The following is a 24,768-nucleotide window of genomic DNA, read 5'->3' as shown; positions in this document are numbered from 1 at the left end:
TTTGTTGATCCACAGAGTGAAGTTCATAGGGTACTCAGCAGATAAAGTATGTGAAGCTTCAATTGTCCACCGTCGTGATTCTTACATATTAATGCACGAATAATTATAATCCAATGATATCTTAAACATTATTCTGAAATGGGTCGTTCTGGAGTACTTTTACTTATGGTACTTTAAGTATATTTTGAATCCAGCAGTCGTGTACTTTTACTGAAGTAAATCTTGGGACAGCGTGTCTGCTCTGTGTTGGTGCTGCTGTGGGTCCTCCTCAGTCAGTCAGTGCGGGTTTGGTCCACAGGGGGCCGGACTGCGGCCAGTCAGGCCCTCGCAGGCTCTCGGTCGCCGCCCCTTCCTCTATCAGCCGCTTTTCAAAATCCGCTACAGACCAGAGGAGGATGATACACAGCCGAGGACACAAAGCGGCCGCCGGACCAAGCGACTAACTCTGCGCCGCTTTTTGGAAATAAGAAACCCTCCAACGAAGCCCGAACAAGCGGCCGCTTTCTGACAACTAACGAAAGGAACCGTTTACCTGCGGGGGAACCGCCGCTCCGGAGAAATGTTCTAAAAGTTTATTTCACCTCCGCGTTTAGTTTATCACCAAACTTCAGTTGGAAAGGGAGCCAACTGTCGTCCAAGTTCGGAGACTTTGGTGAGTGGTTGTTTTTTTTTTTTTTTAGCCAACAATATTTGTTTCCCGGGTGCTTCCTCTTCTGTGTTCCCCGCAGTTTTTAACTTAAAATTTCGGGATGATGTTAGCCAGCGGCAGCCCTGACCGACCGTTTCCTTCCGACATGCCCGCTGATAAATTAGCCGGATTAGCATAGCCCATCACTTTCCTATGAGTGTCGCGCTTTAACCATCTTAACCAACCGCTAGCTAAACCACCGCGCGGCTGGTTAACGGCTGGTTTTTATCATTCCCAAAAACGGACTTTACAGTTTTCTGAGGACCAGTCAGGAGGTTAGTGGAACAAAAAGGATTCAGACATTATTGACATAACTGTTGAATTCCTACAGGTGATTTTACAGGATTAACTATTTTACTAAATCACCGTTAATATGAGACCGTGTGCATTTGGCATATTTAACATGAGCATTCATTTTTGACGTTTCCTGTTAGCATCGTTCCAGGCTGACTTGAAAATCCTTAAAAGTTTGTGATTTTGTGACAAAGCTGTTAAAGGTTTGTATGAACGATTTGTGGCATCGACAATAGTTTATTTCAAACTTAAACACACTGTAGCACCGAATTTACTGACTTTATAGCATCCTAAAGAAAGCACTGTGATGGATGCTATGAATCTGGAGAAGTTTGAAAATGCTCTCATCGGGGTTTATTGATTAAAATGAGTAATTAATGAGGTCCTCAATGGAAGTGTGAAAGATGCTACAGATATGTGTGCAATGCACTTTGCAAAGAAGTGTCCAGAGTTTTTGTGCAGGTGTAGTAAAGGAAAAGGTAATAGAAATGCAGTATGATTAAGAATGTGCTGCATGAGGATAACCGATAGATATCAGGTCGAGCACTGGATATTTGCACAAAAGTCATAAAAATTAGAGAAATAAATCAATTACAGACTTAAGGTAAACTGTGCTTCAGAGTGGTATGGGTCAAATGCTTAATCCAAACTCTTCTTATTCCCCAAATATTGCCCTGAAAATGCTTCCTGATCACACGTTGTAAGCCTCAGACAGTTCTCCTGTTATCACTGCAGAGAGAGACAGCTGTATAATTTCTGTAATGATTCTATTAAAAGACAATAAGGGATAATATTGAAATGCAGGAAACCTTCTGTTCCATAATCGTCTCCAATTCCAGAACAGCCAGCATGGCCAAAACAGGCTTTTTACGCTTTTTAGATTGACATCTGTTGGTGAAAATTACCAATCAGACCAGTGGCGGTCAATGCTGGGATGATGTGAAGGATTAACCTCCTTCTTGTGACCTGGACTAGAGCGATTCTTTGGCCGCAACAGCTGTCAAACCTCGGACACCCTGAGCCGCTGTGACCGAGGCGAGCGGGAGGGTTACCAGGATAATTGGCTCAGAGGCGACTTGGAGAACGCAAACCGAATCAGTGCAACAACACGAGCAAAGTGTTGTGAGGTGAAACTTAGGCAAAACTTGACGTAAGGTCAGGCCAGTGCTGTTATGAATAAAAACCATTTATTTGGATCTCCTCTTGCTTCATTACAGGTTTTATTTTGTTTTTTCACTATGCGCTTTTGACAAGCTGCCGCACCGCTGAGCCGTGATTTTTCCTGCATCTCATAAGCTGCTCGAATGTGCAGATGCAGAATACTGATTTGGTTTTTGTCTCTATTGTCTGTGGTGAATGGGTACCCCGAGTCTGGGGTGTGGGGGACACCTGGCCGAGAGCTTGATGATCTTGCTGAGAGCAGCTGGAAAAGCAGGGGTCAGGAGGCTCTTCTTTGTATCGACATTTAGGCCCAAACTGGGAAGTTTTGACCCAGTAGGTGTAATGATTTGCTCAATCTTTTAAACTTAATAATCTCATAAACAGCCCACATGTGATGCTTGTGAGACACCTGTTTGTCCAACAGCAAAAAATTAATAATTTAGCATAAAAAAAAGTTTGGAGGGACTATAGGAACGCAGGACCGCTCCCAGCAGACCCAGCACTTTTGCAGTGCAGCGCATGTCGCTTGCAGAAACATGTTGCAACAGTCACACGTGAAATTAGTGGAAAGTTTTTGTCAGTGAAAATAGAAGTAGATGCTTTTCTCTGCTCAGCTCTTCACTGCTATTTCCAGTCATGTTAACTGACATTTACCTTCCCTAAGCTTCAGGTGGCTGAGCTGGGCTGTTGCGTCTGTAAGTTATGTCATTGCTTAAGTTAGTCATACAACGTCTTTTCTTGTTTTGACCCATGAAAACCTCCTGCGTTCATCTTTCTGTAAGGATTACCTTCCTAAATATTCACTCAGGAATCATTGTTTTGCGTTTCATGTTACAGCTTCAGAAACGTAGTGTGGCTTTCTGTGCGTTCTGGGATCATGCTGAACTGGACTCCAGACTTCTGTTTAGGACCACAAAAGGGTTTTGCTCTCTGTCAAATGCTTCTCATTGTTTTTCAATTACAGCAATGATGCATCTGAATAGAAAGTTAACTTTGTCCCTGTGTCTGTAACTGATGCTGCCAGCCGCTGAATGTTGGCTCAAGGCCTTGGGGAAACTTTCCCAATTAGTTCCTGGCTGCTTGTTCCACTTGGTTCAGTGCCACTTTGTCCTTGGTCTTTATCACCACTACGAAGTTAGCATTTAGTCTAAATTCTTCAAACATGCTGCTTTTTATTATTTTAATCATTATTAACATCAGGATTTCTAAATTAAATGCACTTACATTTTCATATTAGATTTATTGATACTATCTATAACAATACAATACGATGTGTTTAAACTACATCAGACTGTGTATAAGAGGTGAAATTTCCCCGTCACGTGTTCCTCAGATTGTTTTACATGGCTCATGAAACATCCCTGCTGAAGGCATGGAAAGAGAGTCATGGTCAGTATCAGACTTGTCAGTTTACCTGTTTGTCTAATCATTGTAATTGGATTAGGGAAAGCTTCCACCACAAATGACGCTGGAGCGGCGTGTTGGAAGCTCAGTCACTCGCTCAGCGTCACTCTCAGATGAAGGTGCTGTTAGGAACGCATGCTGTTGAGATAGATGTTTCCCCCCTTTGTGAGTGTCTTTTAACAGGATATATCACGCTGTAAATTCACAGTGAAGACATTGCTCTTGTGTTGATGTCGATTTTTCCTTTGTAGCAGTGTTTTGAGTTGGTTTCTGCTGTCGTTCTGGCAGATAAACACAAATGTTTTTCTGTCCTGTTTTCGTTCAGGGCAGGTTGCTGTCCTGTGGGATGGATGACACCCAGGAGCAGGACCACTATGAGGAGCGCCTAAAAGAAGTTTTTAACAGTTTTGACGCCAGCGGCTCCGGCTCTCTCTGCCCGGAGGAACTAGCCGACCTCTGCCAGTCCCTTCACCTGGATGATGCCACACCTGCTCTTCTCCAGACACTGCTGCAGAACCAGGACCGCCTCACTGGCCGGGTGAGTTTATTCCTCTGCCGCTGAAAAAAAGCGGCCGTCTTTATCTTTAGCTTTTGAAGTAATTTGCTCAGAAAAATTGTATTTGCAGGCTTATTATTGTTCCTTTTCTGATGTACGTCTAAGTCCTGGCCTTTTGGCTTTCCTGTGCCCGAGGTCCTCTGCGTCCTTTGAATTTGGTAGATGTCTGCGTGGAGCCACTCCAGCTTTCAGGTCTTTGTGTCTCCAGTCTTTCTGGGGCTTTGTTAGCTGTCTTGTTGAGGAGAAAATGTGCCCCCATCAGCCCTGATCCCAGGTGTCTGTCGTCAGGACAACCAAGCCGGCTAATCACCATTCACAGATGCATTTCTTTGAGGCTGATCCATTTGGAAATGTATGAAGTAGAAAGGACACTGGTCTAATCTGTACGATTGGACTTCAGATTGTGTAAAATGCATTACACAGCCACAGGATCTTTAGTGTGTAGTTTTGACCTTAAGCCTAAAGTGGAAGGATGAGATGTGTTCCAAATTGCTTACCTCCACACTTTTGCATCAACTCGTGTTTGTATATAAGCGTGTGGACAGACGGATGGCTATTGTCTCGCATTGGCGGGTGTGTGTGGGCGGGCGTAAATGTTAGCAGAGCAGCAGAACTATAGCAGACTCATGGCATCCAACAATCAAGTCAAAAAAGAAAAACCCCCACGAAAAGCCGGCAGCCGCCGGCCTCGACGCACAAAGAAAATCACCATATTCAGGGTTAGCAGCTGTTGATTCTTGAAGTGTGACCTCCCTGCTCCTGCTCTGCAAACCCTCCTCCACCCAGACATCCAGGGACACCCAGCCTCCACCCAACACATGGAGAATTACATCCAGTCTGAGGAATTTCATGAACTTTTATTTTGTTTATTCCTTGCTTCACATACTGGTTGTATTTTATCACATTTATCTAAGATTGTAATTCTTGTTTCAGGTTGACTTTGACCAATTCAAGAATGCACTGATTCAGATATTGTCATCAACTATTGAGCCACCACAAGCAGAAGAGGAGACCTCGTCAAAACCAGGTAAGGTCTGGATTGTGGTGTTGCCCTGAAAATGAGTGCAAAGCATGAAGCAGTATCATTAACCCAGTCTGTAATTTATGTCAGTGTCAGTTTGGTATTGAACTTAATGGAGACTTTTTCCATTCAATAAAGCGAACAAGTGAAGAAGGTAACTTGTGACCTAGTGGAACAGCCCTCATGCTGATTCAGCTCTAAATCTACATACAGAGGCACAGAGCCAAAAGCACAGTCACAAAGCCAATTAGCCGACAGTTGAACTGTTTGCACCGTCATGGTCGGATCGCTGGCACAGTTTGTTGTTTTGTAGATGTAGTTAACACAAAGAGTGGATTTATTGTGGAGTTATTCTTGGGAACATTTGTTTATACAATCCAATTTCCAAAAAAAGGTGGGACAAATAGAATATGATAACTTGCTAATTCTTCTTGACATATACTCAGTTTAAAACCATACGAAGACAATACATTTAATGTTTGACCTCTTCAGCTTCTTAGATTTTTGTAAATATCTGCTTATTCTGAATTTGATGCAGCAACATGTTTCAAACAAGTTGAGACAGGAGCAACTAAAGACTGGGAGAGATGTGGAACGCTCCAAAAACACCTGTTTGGATCATTCCACAGGTGAACAGGTTGATTGGTAACAGGTGATAGTATCATGATTGGGTATGAAAGGGGCATCCTGGAAAGGTTCAGTCGTTCAAAAACAAGGATGGAATAAGGTTCAGCACTTTGTGAACACATGATTGTATGAAGGATATTAATGCATGGGCTCAGGAACACTGCTCGTTTGTATATGATTGCATTCTGGTTTGAATTACATTTTACAGAGTCCCACTTCTTCTTTTTGGTGAATTAACACTTCAGACTCCTGGTCAATACCAGTGTGGTTTTGGCTGTTATTGTATTTCTTTGGGGTATCATCTCACACTAGTCATCACACAAGAGTGACAGAATATACAGGGTGTCTGGTCAATATTTACTGTATGTCATGCTGTGAATGAATCATAAACTCTGTTAAACCTACTGAGTTCCCACAGACACTGTCAGCCTTCTAGTTTCATGTCCATTTCATTCAAACAAATGGGAACGTGTGGCTTTAAAAGACTATTTGGTTACCACTTTTAGAGAAGTTGCTTTTTAGAAATAGCTGCTGAAGGCTGCGGCAGAAATTAGTCATTGAACATTTTTTCTTTCTGTATTTAAAAGTGTCCTTTGCCAACCTTACTGCGGTGACTCATTTTCAAGTGCTGCGCAAGTAACTATGACTTATTTGATTTGACAGTTTCTTGTCACTGTATCTCCTCAGAGTCTCCCGAGATCCAACCAAAGTTCGTGAAGGGCAGCAAACGCTATGGCCGCCGCTCCACCCCAGAGTTCATAGAGCCTATTTCAGATTTGTCCGAAGTTAGAAATGCAAATCCAGTGGAGCAGGAGGATCTGGAGGACAACTATGACTCAGGTGTTCCCAGGAAGCGTGAGGTAAAAGGCTAAGACCAGCACTGTCCTGAACCTTCAGACACTCGGATGCCGTACTTATCGCCTCCTGTCCTTGAGTGTACTGTGCTTTCTTGGCAGCCAGTGACTGGCAGCGAGGCGTTATTCTTAGCTAATCAGCTTAGTGGCATGCAGGGCAGATCCTGAAATGCAACATACACATTCAAAGGCAGGATTCACAAAGCTCTGTTCATTGCATAACAACGCAGCACTGTCTGCAAATAACACTGCGAGCATATTTACTGTTTAATAAGCCTCAGGTAATCAACCTGCATCTGCCATGTTAGTGTGGCGTCACAGTGTTGTCGGTTCAGTGTTCCATGATGCGATCGTGTTGAGTTGAACTTTGTCCGGAGTCGTCAAGGCGACAGCGCAGTGATTTAGGAATTTACTTCATCGTGTGCAAACAGATCAGAGTTTTCAGCAGATAAAAAGAGAGGCAGCCCCTGATTGGAGTGTTTATGGTTCCTTCCTTTTATTTAAGATTGACAGGGGATGCCTGTCATTGTCTGGAGAGGACAGCAGTGGCTTGAATGCGACATGCTTCTGTGTCAGAGTTGTATGGTGTTTAGTCATGGCCATGCACAGCTGAACACTCTGCATGGTTCCTCTGGTTGATCCTCTTGGATTATCCTCACTGCTGACATAGAGAGTTGTTTGACATATGTAGGGAGGTCTAAGCTCACACTTTCTGCATCCATGGCCTGCAGCGCAAGTCAGGGAGAAATTTGAAGCCAACGAGACGTCCCACTTTGTCCTGAAAATCTCGTTGGCTTAAAAGTGGTCGAGCTGTGCTGACAGTTAATGGTTGAGCAGATTAACAGAAACTTGTCAACTAGCCTTTGTAATTTATCAATAAAAATATCAAACATTTGCTAGTTCCAGCTCCAGATGTGAGAGTTTTCTAATTTTTCTATTTTATCTCATTTTAAATTTCACACCTCTGAAGGTGGAGGGATCACCTGGAGCTTAAGAAACTGGGTTCCCCATTTTCTGACATCTCATTGACTAAAAACTTAACAGAGAATGAGAATAATCATCAGATGCAGCAATGTGTTTAAGTTTCTGGTAAATACTGATTGCTGTGACCTTTAGAGAGCAGGTTCATTTTTCATACTAATGCCAGACTGAATGTGCGAGCATGGATGTGCTGCAGCAGAATAAATCACAACAAAGAAAAGTCCCCACCAAAACGGTATAATGATGGGCAGTTCAGCTTGTGCACGGATGGATGTGTTAATATTCTGTGTATTGTCTGTGCTCCTGACTCCACCCCAGATGCCTGCCAGCACCAACAAACGCGATCCGCGACATTGAACTGAAGCGTGTCTTAGTATTGACTAATCTAGGTTGCAACAATGCTACAATGTCCGGCCTGGGGTCCAGCAGATGGGGATGGGTCAGGGGGCTCTGCAGGCCCGGTGCTTTGGGAGGAGGAGGGTGCAGGACTGTGACAGAGGAACAATGAGCCCAACTACCCCCACCCTCTCGGATGCCTATGCACCATGCATCAAAACGCCACTTGCAGGATCCCATCTGTTCTTCATTCCCTCACTGTTTGCCTCCCAAACAATGGACGGTCACGCTGGGATTGGGTCGGAGCACCGCGGGTCACACCCAAATAAGACCGTCCTCATTTCATATTTCTTGACGAGCACAAAAACATTAAAATCTTAAAACTCTGCTGCTCAAATTGGACTTTAAGAGTAAAAAAAAAACAACAACAATTTTTTAAAACGTTTAAAAATCAAGAAAAGTGCCTGTCAGGACACATTTTCTCTATTATTCCGGCCACTCCTGATTTGCCCACCGAGCGTCCCTGCTGCTCGTGCCATCACAAAAGCTCTCTTGTGCTTTTTGTTGGGTGCTCCAGCCCCCCTCTTTTGCAGCCAGACTCAGCCTCTCTTCATCTAAAAACATGTTCGAACTTACAAACAGCTGATTGTCACATGAGAACATCCACCTGTGGGGATGTTTTAAGTTGTTTTTTCTCACAGATTAGTTTTTATGTATTTATTCTTTCCAATAAAATAAAACCTGTTTGTCTGTAATTTAAAGGTTGTGACATTAACCTCTGTGTGTATTTGTCTCTAACAGCGCTGGAACGCTCACGAAACAAGCACAGAGGAGTATGAGGCAGAGGGTACGTCAGGAGTCGCAGTATTTTCAGAAAACTGGCTTTATGCAACTTCATCATCAGGTGATCACAGTCTCTTACTTTGTGTGCAGGTCAGATGCATCTGTGGAACCCCGATGAGCCGAGCACGCCGCGGGGATCCAACGCTTCCCTGCCGACCTGTTTAGAGGAGAGGCTGCGCGAAGCCTGCGGTGAGCTGGCGATACTGTGGGACGGATGTGCCGGCCACGCTGAGCTGCTCATTCTCTGTGAACACCTGGGCCTGGAGGTGAGATTAAAAATGAACGAGTTGAGTTGTTTCAGGGCAGCTTTTCAAAAGCTCCAAGTTACTGTGGTCATAATGATGTTAAAATAGCCTCAAACTTCTGCTTTGCCTTGTTTTTCCTTGTTTTGAAATGAGCCCCATTTTTAAAAAAACAAAACCAAAAAAAAATCTCCCAATTGAAAGTCCTCCTTTTCATCAAGAACAGTGTATATACATTCTTTATATCATATACACACATATGGCTGCAATGACTGATTATTTGCATCTTCAATTATTATTATTATCCCCCTAGGAAAAACAGCAACTTTTTGAAGCAAGAAAGGCAAATGTTTTTGCATTTTAGCTTGGAAAATTACTTAAATGATAATTGATTATCAAAATATTCAGCAACTAATCATGACCCTTTTTTATCTATTTTGCTTGAATGCTTTAGTCCGTGTGAAATTCACTACAAATTATGGATTAAGCCTTCAAATCACTCACACCACACAGTATGAAGAAAACATAGTCTCTTCAGAAAATGTTGCAACCAAAAAAAATCAATATTTATTTTTCAGATAAACCTGGACGTGTTCCACAGTCTCACCGGCGATGGAGTGATGAATGTTCAGGAGTTTGTTTCCAGGGTTATAAACCACAACAAACCCCCGACGCCGTCCGCCTCCACACCCTACAGACAGCTTAAACGCCACCACTCCACTCAGGTACGTCTTGTGTTTGGAGAGCTTTTTGAGCTCACATGATGTGCAGTAATTCCTGTGTTAATCAATGCCTTTTTGGTATTTGATTGTTGTCTGTTCTAGCTCTATCTCTCTATTTTTACATCATGAAGTATCATTTGAGTGCATAAAACAAATTGCAGTTGTGAGAAGAGGTTGCTTTTAGTCCACCTTAATGCAACAAGTTAACTCTGGTTTCTCTAGTTAAAAAACATTTTTTTCCTCCCATACAGCCCTTTGATGAGGGAGGCCGCAGGATAGCCACTCCATCCGCCCTGACCAGCACCATTGGCATGCGTCTCTTCTCCACCCTCGATGACGGTACCGGTTTCACTCCGGTCGAATACATCCTGGACGCCTGGATGGAAGAGGGAATAGAAAACAGTGCTGAGATCCTGCAGGTGCTGCACTGTGTTTAAGAGTATTCCTCCAATTATGACTGTGGTCACCAGTCTTTATTATTATCATTTAAATTAGTTTTTTTGTTTACTTTGTGATGCAAATAAGTAAAGAATTTGCTAAAATATTCCCAAAAAAGACATGTAGAATTATTTTTTCTTTTCTTTTTTTCTTTGCAGGCTTTGAATTTCAGCCTAGATGGAAAACTGAGCCTTAGTGATCTCACCATGGCACTTGAAAATGAGCTGCTCGTTACTAAGAATGGGATTCACCAAGCGGCACTGGCAAGCTTCAAAGCTGAGATCAGATATCTTATGTGAGTATGAGTCACCACTATAATGCATCTCATATATCTAAAATATTAGCTATGTATTCATATTGGTTTGTTTCTGTTGCCGTCTGTCATGGGTTAATCTTTGCTGTTTTTCTCTTGTCAGGGAGCAAGTAGACCGAGAACTCAGGGAGAAAGAGAAAATCCGATCTGACCTGGAGAAAGCAGAGAAACTAAAAACTCAACTTGCCACTGAGGTGGATGAGCATCACTCTGCGATTGAGCACACAAATAACCTCAATCTCAGGTAATTCATCCCTCAGATTAAACCCGTTGCCCCTTTTTTTTGCGGTTCGTTCTCCACATTTATCACAGTAACAGGCCCCCGTCCACTGACGTCTGTTACTGTTCAGGGATTATAGTTGTCACCAGTTTAAAAGATGAACTCATCCATTCCTGCTAAATCCAACATAGTCGTCACGTGACTGACAGTAATTATTTTAGTGTTCTTTGTCCTGAATATTATTCATCATGTAAGCATTAACACTGTTTCTCTGTGCCTGAATGTCTACAGGAAGCTTGAACAGGACCACAAAGAAAAGCTGGCCACAGTACGATCAGAGCTGATGAAGGAGATCGACCAGCTCCAGCAGCAAGCCAGTCTGCAGCGCGAGGAACTGGAAGGAGAGGTCCAGAAGATCAGGGAGGATGAATCTTTTCTCAGAGACCACCTCTCCATCTCTGTGAAGGTAGCAGAAAGATTTGTGCTGATTCGTTTTTAGATTGTTTATCAATGCACAAAGAGCTCTCTGATGAACCTTGACAGAGCTTAGCTTTTCACACCAAACATTACATTATCACCTGCTTATCCCAAAGAAAACCTGATGGATAATTGCCAACATAACCTTTGTTGTCTGTATCTTCATTGTTAGGAAAATAGACGTCTTGAAATGGAGTTGCTGGACAGCGCCGAAAAGCTGGTGGAAGCACAAAGCCAAATTACAAAACTCCAAACAAATATGGAGAACATTATGAAAGAAAGGGTACAGAGACATGTTTGGCCTTTCAGTACTGACTGTCTCTATTGTTGGAGTTATTAGAACATATTTGCACATTTTTGTGTTTTCTGCTTGTTTTTCTGTTTATGATTTGATTTTTTATGTTCTTTCCCTTGTCTTTAGTTTGGAGACTTGGACCCCGGTAGTGCAGACTTCTTCCTCCAAGAGGAACGCATTAAACAACTACGCAACAGCTATGAAGCTCAGTACAGGGTAAATGCATCTAAATCACAAAAAGTGCAAGATACATTGAAAAGTCAAAATTCAGGTGGAAAAAAGAAAACGCATGACTAACTCGTGACGCATAACACACATGTTTAACTCCTAGTGCTCTCATTTGGTAGGAACTACAGGACCGTATTGACGAGCTGCAGTCAGAGTTGCAGGAGTTCCACAGTCTTGGTCGAGTTCATCAGACCTGCCACAAGCCTCTCTCTGAAGAGCTGGAGAGTAAAAGCCCTGGCATGGAGTCTGATCCAGGTGGGTGCATCTGTTCATGACAATAATCAGGACATAGAAACCCTCTGACAAATGTCACCATCTTCACCACATTTGAACTTTTTTTTTTTTTGCAGGTATTGGCTCTGAGGAGGTTCAGCCATTCAGCATGAGCCTCGAAGCGGAGATGATGTTGGAGCAGCTGAAGGAGCAGCACCTTCAGGAAATGGAGGATTTGCGAAACCAGCTGGAAAGCAAGGTGAATCTTGTAGATACCTTTTATATTTCAAGGATGTGTTTGTGTTTTTTGTAATTAAAAAAAAAAGGCTTGAATGGAGACAAGATACTGAATGGCCTATTCTGTCATATTTTAATTGGTCTTTATCTGGTCTTGTTGAAAGCATCACAGTTCTGAAGGTACTTTCCTGCAAAGAGTTTGATGTAAAGATCAGTACCACTCTTGTGTCTGTGTGCTAAATGTAAAGCTACAACCAACCAATGATTAGTTTAGTGAAAGACTTTAGATGGGGGAAACAGCCAGCTTGGAAATGATTGGTTGGTGGATTTTGTAACCTTTGCACAGAGCCAGGCTAGCTGTTTCCCCATGTTTCCATCTTTATGCTAAGCTAAACTGACCTGCTGCTGACAATAGCTTCACATTTGAAGACATAACAGTCATCTAACTCATTTCCAAAAAAGTTGAACTATCAATTCATTTTCTCTACATTCTGTGACCACAGATTAATGAATTTGACAAGATGGTAGAAAAGCAGAGGGTGACCCATGAGGACCAGAAAGCTGCCTTAGCCCTCCAGTACCAGCAAGAGGTGCAGCTTTTGAGGGAGGAGATGGCCAGCCTTGAGAACCACACACAGGAACTCCAGAGCCAACTAGAGCAGGTGGAGCTGGAGCGGACGTGTCTGGAGCAGACGCAGGCCGAGGAGAGCGAAGAGCTCAAGAAGCTGCAAGAGGAGGAGGTCGGTACTCTCAGACAACAGCTGCTAGAGGCCCACACCTTCACTGCAGACCTGGAGGAGCAGCTCAAGACCCTCAGAGCCCAGCAGGCAGAGATGGATGAAAACCTTGTCAATGAGATGGACGAGCTGAAGAAACAACACGTAGCAGAGATTAAGAAACTGGAGGAGCAGCTTGTCGAACTTTCTGAAGGCAGACTGGAAGAGGAGAGAATGAAATTACAGGAAGAAAAGGCAGAGTTGGAGACGAGATTGTTAAATGATTGGAAAAGGGAGAAGGAACTGTTGCAGCAAAGCCATGAGGATGAACTGAAGGCCAGACTAGAGGAGGCAGAGGTGAGGTTTGAGGAAGAGCGTGATGAGATTGTGGAGAAACTGACAGAGCAGTGGCAGAAAGAGAGGGCTCAGCTGGATGAGCAGAATAATGAGACTCTGCAGGTGCTGCTGGAGGAGGAGATGTTGAGACTTGTCAGGGAACAAGAAGAGAAGGAGAGCAAGCTCAGGGAGGAGTGGGAGAGTGAACGAGCCCAGCTGCAGGAGCGTCAGGAGGAGGCTCTGCTCGATAGGATGCTGCAAGAAAGGTCGCAGCTACAAGAGCAGTTTGAGCAGAGGGAGAGTAAGATGAAGGAGGACTGGGAGAGGGAGAGACTGCAACTGGAGGAGGATTACGAAGGGATGCTCCAGGAAAGGCTGAATGAAGAGCGGGAGAAGGCTGAGGCTGAGACGGAGGAGGAGGAGAAGAGGCTAGAGTTTCTAATAGCAGAGGAGAGGGCTCGTCTGGAGGAGAGCCACCGAGAGGCCTTGAAGGAGCTGACCCTCAAGCACAATGGAGAGAGGGACGCTCTGAGCAGCATGTTGGACAAATTACGAGATGACATCGCTGAGGAGAGGTGAGACTTTTTTTTTTTTTTGTATTTACTTTGTATGCTTTGCCCTTAAAACGTGCATTATTTACAGAAATATGGTTTTGGCATTTTGCTAAATGAGCCAATTTGTTGTCTTGCAGAGAATTAGATGAAAAGATTGATACCACTCTCATATCTGTTCGCTGTGATGAAGCCATAATGGCAGCCGCTGTTTAGCTTAGCTTAACACAATGAATGACTTTAGCCCTGTATGAGCGGACAGATACATGTAAGAAAACAAGAAAACACATTTCCCAAAAATTTAAATAATCAAATGTGCTAAAAATGTCATTTCTTTTAAAAATCTTAACATTTGCTGTGCTATTAAGAGTTCAAAACTGTTGCTGTAACCTTAAATAACCATGTACAGGAGGGAAATCGAGATCAGCTTCTCCCAGAGAATCAAGGAAGCAGAAGATCGTTTCTCAGGTGATCAAGAATCTGTTGCAAAGCGTTTTCAGGCCGATGTTTGGAAACTTGAACAGCACTATGAAAGTGAGCTGAAGGCCCTTTCTGAAAGCCATGTCAAGCAGAAGCTCCACTGGGAGGCTCAGATACAGGAGGCCCTTGAGAAGGCGGAGGAACAAAGGAGGACGATGGAGGAGAGCATGGACAAAGAAAGAGAGAGTCTGGATCAGCAGTGGAAAACAGAACGGCATCAACTAGAAAGTCTTCATGAAGAGGAAATGAAAGAACTTATGATGAAAAACCAGCAACTGCAAAATGAACTAGATGCTTATATCAGCATGGCTCAGACTAAAGAGATAGAGCTGAGTAGGCAGCTGAACGACCTCCATAATCGCCTTCAAGAAAGCCTGGAAGCCAGAGAGGAGCTTCTCACTCAGTCTGAGAAGAAGGCGCTCGAGACTGAACTCCTGCTCAGTCAAACCGTGGAAGATTTTAAACTGGAGAGGGAGGAACTCCTGAGCAGCCAGTCAGAGCTCGAGGCGAAGAACAACGAGATGCTTTCCATGTCTGAGAGGCAGATTGAACTGTTAACTGAGCGCGATGATTTGAAGATGAAGCTGGAGGAGCTGGAGATGCTGCTTAAACAGGCGGCGGTGGACTTTGAACTTGAGAGGAAGGAGCTACAGGAACAGATATCTCTTCTAGAGAAAGAGTTAGAAGATAATGTAGAGAATGACAGAGAAGATCTTAGAGCAGAGAGAGATCAGCTTAAACTCAGGATTCAAGAACTAGAGATGGCATTCAGTCAGGCTTTGTCATCTGCAGAACAGGCTCAGGAAGAAGAAATGCAAGAATCAAATGAAATAAGCACTTCTATGGAGGAGGCGCTGAACCCTGGAGAAACATGTTTGCCACCCCCTGAAATCTGTCTCAATAACGTTATTCTGGACAGAAGTCCAGCAAATATGATTAGTGCTGATAATGAATATGATGAGAAGGTCCCTGCTACCAGTGATGATCAAGGAGACAACTTTGCAGAAGTAAAGATGGATGCCGCTGAAAGCGACGACACCTTTGTTGCTGAGAATAATGAGACAAGGCCTGAGAGTGCCGGGGAAGTTGAAGGAGAGCCTGAAGTCAGCTGCTGCTCTGCAGAAATTGGACATGAAGACCCTGAATTGACATCCCGTGATGGCCGCCACCCAGACTCCCCGGTTCCAGATGAAAATCACTCACATGTTGAATCCAAAAAGGATTCCGCAGAGATGCTGTGCAAGGCGCTTTCATCCCTCGAGGCGTTTGAAGGTGCTGATGTGGATGAAGATGGTGAGAATAAAGCAGCTCGTGAATCATGTGAGGACGAAAGCAAACCTCAAGATGTACCAGCTTTGGACAACGAAAGCCCTTCCCATGAAGATGAGCCATGTCATGAGACTGTGGTGGATCCTTCAGCACTGGAGGAGATGGATGACCCTGATGAGCTGTCTTTGGTGGATGCTGAGGTTACTTGTTTCCCAGATAGCGCTCATAGACAGGAAGCTGAACTTGTGTCAGACTCAGACTGTGAATGTTTAACCACTAACATAAAAGATGAATGCACACGTGATTTTCTGGAAACTCCAGATGAAGACACGGATTGGGAGGACAGGGAATGTTCTCTCCTTAAACTACAGGCTTTGTGTAACTCTGCCACAGAGGAGAACATCCTCCTACATGAGAAGATTTCTCTGCTTCAGCAGAAGACAGAGATACTCGAGAGTCTTCTGGCTCATAACAGTGAAAAGAGCAAAGCCAGCCACCAGTTACTGGATGAAAACTATAGCCTCAAAGTTAAAATGCTACTTTTAATGGAGCATGTCAAAGGGTTGGAGATGAAGGCCTTAAAGATGACAGATCTGCAGATTAGATATGAAGATTGCATGTGTGAAAATGCCAAACTGAAGGACCAAAACAGTGAACTTGAAAAGAGAGTTTGGAGCCTTGAAAGCAGGATGAATGTTTTCCATGATTTCCACAATCAGCAGACTTCACTGGTGGATGAGATCGGCAGGATGAGAGAAGGGAACAACAAGCTCTCTGAGTTGTTCAGTGAACTGGAGAGGCAGGGGGAGATCCTTTTAGCAGTCCAACCGGACGCCGGACAGTCCGAGAGCCCCGCTGAGGACTCTCTCCTGGGTCTGACCAGTCAGCTGGAGCTTAAAGTTCAGGCAGCGGCTGATCTGGACGACTGCTGTGAGGAGTTTGAGAAGCAGAACTCCAACCTTCGCAGAGCCATCACAGAGCTTCAGGACAAGTCGCAGACATTAAATGAAACAACACAGGCTCATAGGTAATGTGGAGAGAAACTAGGAACCCGTCCCTCCGTGTCTCCCGTGGCTTCTCGGTGGTCCATCCGTTTGGTGCTTTGAGTTTTAAGAGCGGTCCTCCTTTTTGTTCCCAAGCACAACGTAGTGCTGTTTGTCCTCCCTGTGATTTGGTTCCTAAACCCTTTGTGCGATGCAACAGATCTTGAACACTTGTGCTGCTTTGATCCCTGTAGACCAGCAGTGGAAGTTCAATGTGTGTAAATCATAGAATAAGATGCATTTAATCAGTGTGTAGCAAGTGACTTTCTTACCTGTTCTGTTGTGATTTTTTCATCCCACTGAATTATGAGTGTGTGTTCTGATTTTTATGGTTTTATTATAGCTTGTTAAAGCTAGATGGGATGTAGTTTTTTAACTTTGTCTAATGAAGTTTTGTCTGTTAATAGATCTGAAGCCAGACGTCTCACTGAAGAAAACCTCGTCCTCAGGCAAAAGCTTGCTGTGTTGAAGGAAGAGGACTTGAGGGAGGAAGAGTTTTTGTAAGAAACAGTTTGTGAGATTAACAAAGGATCACCTCGGTTCATTTTTGTTTTGTCAAGTAAACTGATTTTTTTGTTTGAATCTTTGATTTTAGACAAACAGTGGAGCACTTAAAAAAAGGGAAGATTGCAGCTCAAATGGCGGCGGAGAATTTCAAGAAACAGGTACTGCAGTAACTTTTTAAACACAGTCATGCCAGCAGCTCAGGGATGCCTTGAGCTAAATGCTAACACAGCATACGAACATTTTCACAATGGAAGTGCATGCTGTTGTTTACCATCTTCACCATTTTAGTTTAGCATGTTAGCATGCTATCAAATCCTAACACAAAGTACAAATGATGCTGATGAGTCACTAGTGTCTTCATAAACCAGTACTGGACAAATTAAACTTTTGACCTGATGATGGCGCTAGATGCAAAGTCACAGGATCACCAGAATCATTGAGATTGATCCTCTGAGAACACATGAATGTCTGCACCAGATTTCATGGTAATCCATTCAGTAGCCTTTTAGATATTTTAGTTTGGAACAAAGTGGTGGACTGTGGAGGTGGAGGCAGTTAACAAGTTGTCAATTCATCTCCTCCTCTGCAGATTTCAGAGCTGCGTTTGCAGAACCAGCAACTGGAGGATGACAATGGGTTTCTGTCCGAGAAAGATGCCCAGAATATTGCTGCCATCGAGAATCTACGACAGCAGCTGGCAGAGCTGATAAAGGAAAACGAGAGGAGGGAGGTGTTCCCCGCTGAAGAGAAAAATGAGGTAAACAGTGTTGTGTAACAGATGGATGGTTGTCATGGTGTCGGGGGGGTAGTAGCAAGTAGTTAATCAGTGGCTGTTTTGTGTTAGCTGTTAGCTTGTGTGTCTGCACTGAAGGCAGAGCTGGTCAGAGCTCTGGATGACACAGCACAGCTGGAGGAGAGGAACACCCAGCTGTCACAGCAGCTCTCTGGCCTCAGAGAGAAGGTGAGCATCAGGCCATGGACGCTTATTGATCTCACATTAACCCAATCAAAGCATGACACAGACAAAGTGATAACACATTAACACCACCTGCTCCAGCCATGAAATGACTCACAGTGTAAGCGAAAACAATTTCACTGTGAGCAACTAAAGTACAAAAGAAACAATTTCTGGCCTGAAAGCACCTGTGATCTGCGGAGATATTTTGGTGTGATCTAGTTTTAGCAGCCAAGGTTTACATAAAGGATTGTTTCATTGCCAACTGTGGTCATCTTCTGGTTCTCAGGCAGTCAAAGTCGACCTTGTGGAGAGTCAGCTGAGTCACCTGGTGGAGGAGCGGAAGAGTGTGGATCAGGAGACCCGGGGTCTCCGCAAGCAGCTAGACAAAGCTGAAGAGAGGGTGAGAGTCTGCTGTAGGCTACAGAATCGTCTCTGTTAGATCGCTATATTTTTCTAACGTGTTTAAAAACAGAACAAATCCATTTCTGTTCACTGAGTCGGCTTATTTCAAAACACTTTACAGTAGCTTTCATACTAATTAAACAGATTTGCAGCCTGGCTAATGCTGGAACAAGTTGAACTCTGAAAACGGCGTCACTCAGGACCAAATGCATTCCTTCCTCCACTGCAGGTGAAGACAGCGGATGAAACTCTTCAGGCTGTGAGCCATCAGTGCACTCGTCTTAAGTCAGACCTCCGTGTTGTGCAGCAGGAGAGGGATTCCCTCACACATGATGTAGCAGTGCTACAAAAACAGCTGCAAAATGTCACTGATAAAGTAAGATTTTCTTGTTTCATGTTTGTGGCGTTTGAAGACGTTCAAATCTTAAGAGAAGGGAGCGCAGCTCTTCTCCGTAGACTTGACCTTTGCCTTTGTCTGTCGCAGAACCACGTTTTGGAGATGGCCTTGCACTCGAGTGGTCTCCAGAATCAGAGTCAGGGCAAGAAGCGGTACAGAGATGAGATGTCTCGGCTGATGGAGCAGGACCAGCAGCGGCTGAGACAGGAAAACGACCAGCTTCAGGCAGAACTGAGCAACATCAAAGGAGACCTCATGCAGTCCAGAGAGAAGGTGAGCTGAGGACGACAGCAAACTGCTACGACTTTTAAAAACCGCCAGTCGTATCTGTGTTGCATTCTCTCTCCATGCTGCTAATCGAAAAGCGTTTTATTTTCTGTCTGCAGGTCTGTCAGCTTGATGCTACCATCCTGTCTCTGAAGCAGCACAAACAGCAGGGTCCGTCCTCCCTGGTGAAGGCCTTGGAGCAGGAGAACGCCTCCCTGAAACAGGAGCTCGAGGCACAGAAGGAGCTCGCCAAGGTATAACCCACATAAATCCAACCTGATTCTTCTAAACATGCTGATTATGTGTTGTCTTAATTAATTTTTTTGTTTGTTTGTTTGACATGTGCTTTGTGTGTTTCAGGGCTGTGAAGCAGGACAGGGACACACAGAGGTGGAGAGGCTTCAGCAAGAGAATGAGGCACTCAGGACCCAAATGGCTCGACTGTCTGCACAGCTGATAGAGGTGGGTCATGGTCCCAACTTTCTCCTCTTGTTTTAGTGGTTTTACAGTAAAATGTATAGATTTGTACTGATCTTATTCAAATTTGCTATTTCCTCAACATACAGAGTGCTTGTTCTGTGCTGTCTTTCTCCTTATGTTCACTCGTGGGTGCAGCTTTGTAATTGCCCTGCTTTTTTGGCAGATTTCTCTTAACACAACGGCCTCATACTGTATAAATTCTTCCTCTGTGTTGCTGTCTTTGCTTATTCATTTTTCTGCTTTGTCCAGACATTTCAGGATCATTTGGTGGATCTTCTGCCTCCATCGCCCCACAGGATGCCCAGAGGACAGCACCGCGGCGAAGGTCCGGACAACATGCAGGTACAGAACAGTTGCATCATTGCACAGTTTGGTATTACATTCATCTCCTGCCATTTTTCTGTCACTGTCGTCATTTCTTTTGTAGCCATCAGTCGTCGAAGTTATCAGAAATTCATTCATTGCTATAAGAAGAGAACTCTGACCTACATCTCCTGTTGGGTTGTTTTGGGATGTAATTGGAGTTAAATATAAGCACAGCTGTGGTATTTCTGTCACTTTGGTGCACAAAGTGTCCCCACTCGAATAAATCACTCAATTCAGGTGCTGAAAAATGTCTTTTCTGTTGTATAATCTGCTTTGTGGCTGGAAACTGTTCAGCATCAAAGAGAACATTCAATCAATGAGACATTGTTTTAAAAGTGTCGTTTGTCACACACCTGAGCTGAGTGCCATTTACTGTGATAATCCTCATTTATGTTTATTTTTCTTCATTTTTGCTTGAATGCTGGGTTTGCAGCGCTCCTTGTCTTGGTGCTTGTCACAGATCCGCCTCAGCACCTGTCTGTCATCTCCTTTTGTCGTGTTTACTTTCTGGGTTTGGTATTTAGTTTGTGTTTGTCCCTCCTCTTTCTGACCTCATCATCATTATTTAATTTTCCACCTTGGGACTGCAGTGCAGTGGTGTGATCCTGGTGGCTGTTTTTCCATTTGTCACCTTTTGTCAGAGTCATATTGCACAAACCTCCGTCTCTCCCCAACGACACAGACGTAGTTTGTTTATCTGTAAGTGGCGTCATCCCACTGGTTGTGTATTTTAACAGCATCTGACCTTTTGTTGTGTCACTTTATCTGCAGCATGAAGCTAGTCAGTATTAAATAAATGAATGAGATGGTATGGTGTGAATAAAAATGAATAAATACAGACACAATATGTAACATGACCATGAAATTGTCAAATAATCAGTTTTTTCAAAGTCATCTTATGTGAATCATTCAGATTGAAGAAACAGCCAATCACATGAGTAGCTCTTTGTGATGAAAGGCTGCATTATGAAATAAAACGTCAAGAAGCAGCTTGAAAAGACACTTTATTATGAGGTCATTGCAAAAACCCGCTCATTTGCTCAAGTCACAGGTTTTTTTTTTGTCTGTGTTTGTTCATATTGTTCTATAATATTGAACACACATCTCCATCTGTGAAGGCCGGTTCACTGAGCAGGCCTGTGTAGGTGTGTAGGATTAGAGGACAGGTGGAGCCGTGGTGAAGTGTACCTGCCTTTTCTCTCCAGGGGTCCATGCCGGAGCAGTGGGCGGCTCACGCAGACAGCTACAGGCGGATCGGTGGACTGTAACACCAGCGTCTTTCCCTGCTCTTCGCTTTAGCCTCTTTTCTGCTCTCCTCAGTCCTGCTCTTCCTCTGCTGCGTCGGGACTGTGGCACATGATGCCGTCCTTTCTGCATTCCGACAGGAGACTGTGATCAAATGCAGTGCCTCGTTCAGAAGGCGTGTATGTGTAATTGTATTTCTCTGCTGCTAGGTGGCAGGAAAACACTGAAAAGGCTCCTCAGGTTTTTCCCAATGGGATTTCGATTAAATAATGGCGTTACCATTGAATATGTGAAGTTTGTCAGACCTGCAGTATCAAATTTAAGATGCACAAACACACTGCAGTGTCGTTTCTTGACAGACTTTGACTTTTGTAAGGACTTTTTTCTGCTCTGTGCATTAAAAGTAGTTTAAATACAGGGAACCTTTTTAACGCAGGGTGTATTTTCTGGCAGTGTTCTGTTATGCACTTGTAGCATTTATCATCGTCTGAAACAGGGTACATACATCTCAATCTTGTGTGACAGCTTGCCTTACGATCATCGAGGAGTGTTCAGTCGAGGCGAGGTTCGTGCCTGACAGCCTTCTGAGCCTTTTCTAACAATCAAGCAAATTCAGCCTGCAGTCGTCAGGTGATGTTACTGTCAGTCAGGGTTTCTAGAGACTTCTGAAAGAAGGTTCGAAGTTTTCACTGCTTGTCTTCTCTTGTTTATGCCTGTATTTGTTGTTTGACACTACACGTAGCTGAACGTTTCTTCAAGCTGTCTGTTGGTGTTGATTCTGTGTTCTGTGTGTGGCTGTCTGTCGCTGCTGCACAACCAAAGTGAGTCACACCTTTCCAGGTCATGTTTTCATAAGGACTGTTCAAACACAGCTGTTAGCTTTGAATGTTTATCTGGTATTTATTATAGAAACTCATGTCAACCAAATCTTTGTTTGTCCCCAGTAGTGTGTCATTAGTGTAATGTGTCATTATATTTATTAATATCATGTCTGTGTTTTGTTTTTGAGACACTCAGTGAGTATTTTCTTTTTTGCACCATGCATAGAGTCAATTGTATTTTATTTGTTTTATTATTTTGTTATTTATTTTAATAGAATCATGTTAGGGTTTACTTTATTTATGCATTAAATTATTTTTGTAGAGGTTTGTGGAATACATGGCATAATTTTATACTTATTTATATTTTATTTATTTTTTTTAGTGATTGTCCTCTCCCTAGAAATGTACCAGAAATCATTTATAATGCAGAAATCAAGACAAAATAAAGCATCTAGCTCATTAAACTGTGGTCTGTAAGTTGTTTGACGGGAAGAAAATTCAAATTTTTATCATCGTTTTGTAGAATTTGTAGCAATGTGTTGATATCGCTCACTGTCTTCTCGCCAGGATGAGAGGGAGAGGAAGATGAAGAATATGGAGGAGCGCATGAGGGAAGTCGAGCTGTCGCTGTATAACGTCAAACTGCTGCTCAAAGAGAAGGTCGCTCAGCTGAAAGACCAGGTCAGTTCAAAAAGCTCGTCACCAAGAGTCAGCCAGTGTTTTCCGCAAAGATTTTTAATTCAGTTTTTTCAGTGGAGAAAAAAGTATGGAGTGTTGTTTCCTCAGATGTTGTGATTTACAGTAACACAGTGACAGATCTGGATTTCTGAGGCTGATTAACATGAATTCTTCAGAGGCACAACATTTCTGTCATGAACCTTCGTCAGGCATTAAATTCAGTGTGAGAAAAACAAATGTTTACTCTGAAGCCGCAGGTTGTGACAACCAGGTTGCCTTCTTATTTAAATAATTCAAATAAGCTTTATCGGCGTTACACATAACAAGGTAACAAATGCACTTGAAACAGTGCGACCTGTGAGAACAGACACAGAATCGTTGAACGCGTGTTTTCTCTGGTTGTGGCGAGCACGGACATATTTGGGAAAGTTTACCTCTTTCTCTTTGCTCCAGGAGGGAATTTAACTTTTTCAGTGACATATCACGACAAACACCTTTTAAGCTCACTAATGAATAAACCTGAACATGAACAGTTTGATAAGCACACCTTTAAAAGTATGACCAAGATGCTGTATGTACTAAAAATGAACAATGAAGCGTGAACACTGTTTCAAAATGACCTCTGACATCGTCTCTGTACTGCAGCACCTACCGGCCGGCAGACAGTGCATGTCAGTACCGATATGTTGCAACAAGCTACCACAAGCTGATAATACTGGCCCGTTTTCATTCAGGCTCCGGTGCATCAAAGCAGATTGATTATGAAATGATCAGAGCCTTTATTATGTGTTTTTTCTCTGACATTCGTAGCTTCACAAGAATGGCAAAGCAGACGTGTTGATCAAAGACCTTTATGTGGAGAACGACCAGCTGCTGAAAGCTCTGGAGATAACTGAGCAGCGGCAGAAAATTGCAGAGAAGAAGAACTACCTACTGGAAGAGAAGATCTCCACCCTGAACAAGATAGTGCGTGACCTGAACCCCTCGCCCCTGACCTCGGTACCTTTCCGCATATGCAAATGATGTATCACTTCAGTACCTAGAGGTACTCGGGCGCACTGACAACACTTGCATGGCAAATGCAAGTCTCCAAATTTGACCAGAACATGCACTGTTTATTTACTAAGAAGTCTTTTAAAGCATATTTTTCTTTGAACCCTTGTGCAACAGATGCAACCAAAGGAACATGAAAAAGGCCATTTTCTGTTGTGTTTTATCATGTTTAAGCCTGGATTTCACTGTTAAATATGCAGTATTTTTAAGAAGAAATAATTATATTGTGTTGGACCTATGAAGGACTAAATGTGAGGTTGGACTGTAAAGAAAACATGATATTTTACAGTAATTTATATATATATTTTCAAAGCACTAGCTATTGCTAGTAATCATGACACTATTCCTCTCTCGAAAGAAAAAAACAATACTGAAGTGCACTTTTTATGTAAGTGTTCTTTTGTCTTTGTCGTCAAAGAGATTAATTCTGTTGGTCCTTTTCTTCTCCAGCTCCTTTGTACACAAACCTGTCGGTCGTAACATCATGTAAACAGAAGAGTCAAATAATCTGCTGACCTTTTCGAGGTATTAGCTGTCATTAACACTGCCTGAAGTTACGTCCAACTGATGAAAGTCCTATAAACTGTTGCAATATGTAAAGTTTGCCATGTAAAGCTGTGCCTTTTACTCAAATGAAGGACCTCGTCTTTTTAATTGCTGCTGCCTGAGCACTAAAGCTGAAAACAGGGTAATGTTTTGTGTTCCAGGTATAAATAATAAAATACATGAAATGTGTTTGGTTTGAATTCTTCCTGGATTCATTCGTCTGTGCTGCTGTTTGGGCCCCGCAGGATTACCAGTCTGTACATGGTAATGGAGTATATGGGTAATTGTGATGGCATTCCTTTTTTTTTTTCAGAATTTTTACCAATCAATCAATCAATTAATCGTGAAAATGATCAGCAGGATAAACCAAAACCTATCATTAGGTGCACTCCGTTACAATCCTGCTTTTATATGAATGCATGAGTAAAATGTAATGTACTGATAAAATGGTATATAAAACAGCCACAGGGGTCACTCTTACTTTTAATCCTTTTAGTACATTT

General features: G+C 43.1%; 1 protein-coding gene across 6 annotated transcripts; it reads left to right on the top strand.

The window, feature by feature from the left end:
- The first annotated feature begins 416 nt into the window (after positions 1-416).
- Positions 417-24,454, top strand: nin (ninein (GSK3B interacting protein)). 6 transcript variants are annotated; one of them, XM_070978985.1, is made up of 29 exons: positions 417-652; positions 3,873-4,085; positions 5,037-5,130; positions 6,439-6,611; positions 8,724-8,769; positions 8,856-9,031; positions 9,586-9,732; positions 9,981-10,148; positions 10,326-10,462; positions 10,584-10,724; positions 10,992-11,166; positions 11,350-11,460; positions 11,599-11,688; positions 11,820-11,955; positions 12,051-12,172; positions 12,654-13,777; positions 14,163-16,529; positions 16,953-17,045; positions 17,141-17,210; positions 17,642-17,809; positions 17,897-18,013; positions 18,297-18,410; positions 18,642-18,788; positions 18,897-19,082; positions 19,196-19,330; positions 19,437-19,538; positions 19,806-19,898; positions 22,556-22,669; positions 23,477-24,454. In XM_070978985.1, the coding sequence occupies exons 2-29, from the start codon at positions 3,894-3,896 to the stop codon at positions 23,687-23,689; spliced, it is 6,951 nt and encodes a 2,316-aa protein (XP_070835086.1). In that variant the 5' UTR covers positions 417-652; positions 3,873-3,893; the 3' UTR covers positions 23,690-24,454. The 6 variants fall into 6 exon arrangements, 5 of the variants coding, with proteins under 5 accessions (XP_070835086.1, XP_070835085.1, XP_070835089.1 ...); XM_070978984.1 differs by lacking the exon at positions 417-652 and adding an exon at positions 3,640-3,712; XR_011603031.1 differs by lacking the exons at positions 417-652; positions 17,897-18,013 and adding an exon at positions 3,640-3,712 and having other exon boundaries at positions 21,128-22,669.
- Positions 24,455-24,768: the final 314 nt, after the last annotated feature.

Source organism: Chaetodon trifascialis, chromosome 14, assembly GCF_039877785.1.
Source record: "Chaetodon trifascialis isolate fChaTrf1 chromosome 14, fChaTrf1.hap1, whole genome shotgun sequence".
Taxonomy (NCBI): domain Eukaryota; kingdom Metazoa; phylum Chordata; class Actinopteri; order Chaetodontiformes; family Chaetodontidae; genus Chaetodon; species Chaetodon trifascialis.
Note: the sequence above shows the minus strand (reverse complement) of the source record. Positions and strands in the feature narration are given on the sequence as shown.

Coding starts and splice junctions, on each gene's coding strand:
- nin (XM_070978984.1), top strand. Junction 8,770..8,855: donor AGAGGAGTATGAGGCAGAGG/GTACGTCAGGAG, acceptor CTTTGTGTGCAG/GTCAGATGCATCTGTGGAAC. Junction 9,032..9,585: donor GTGAACACCTGGGCCTGGAG/GTGAGATTAAAA, acceptor TTTATTTTTCAG/ATAAACCTGGACGTGTTCCA.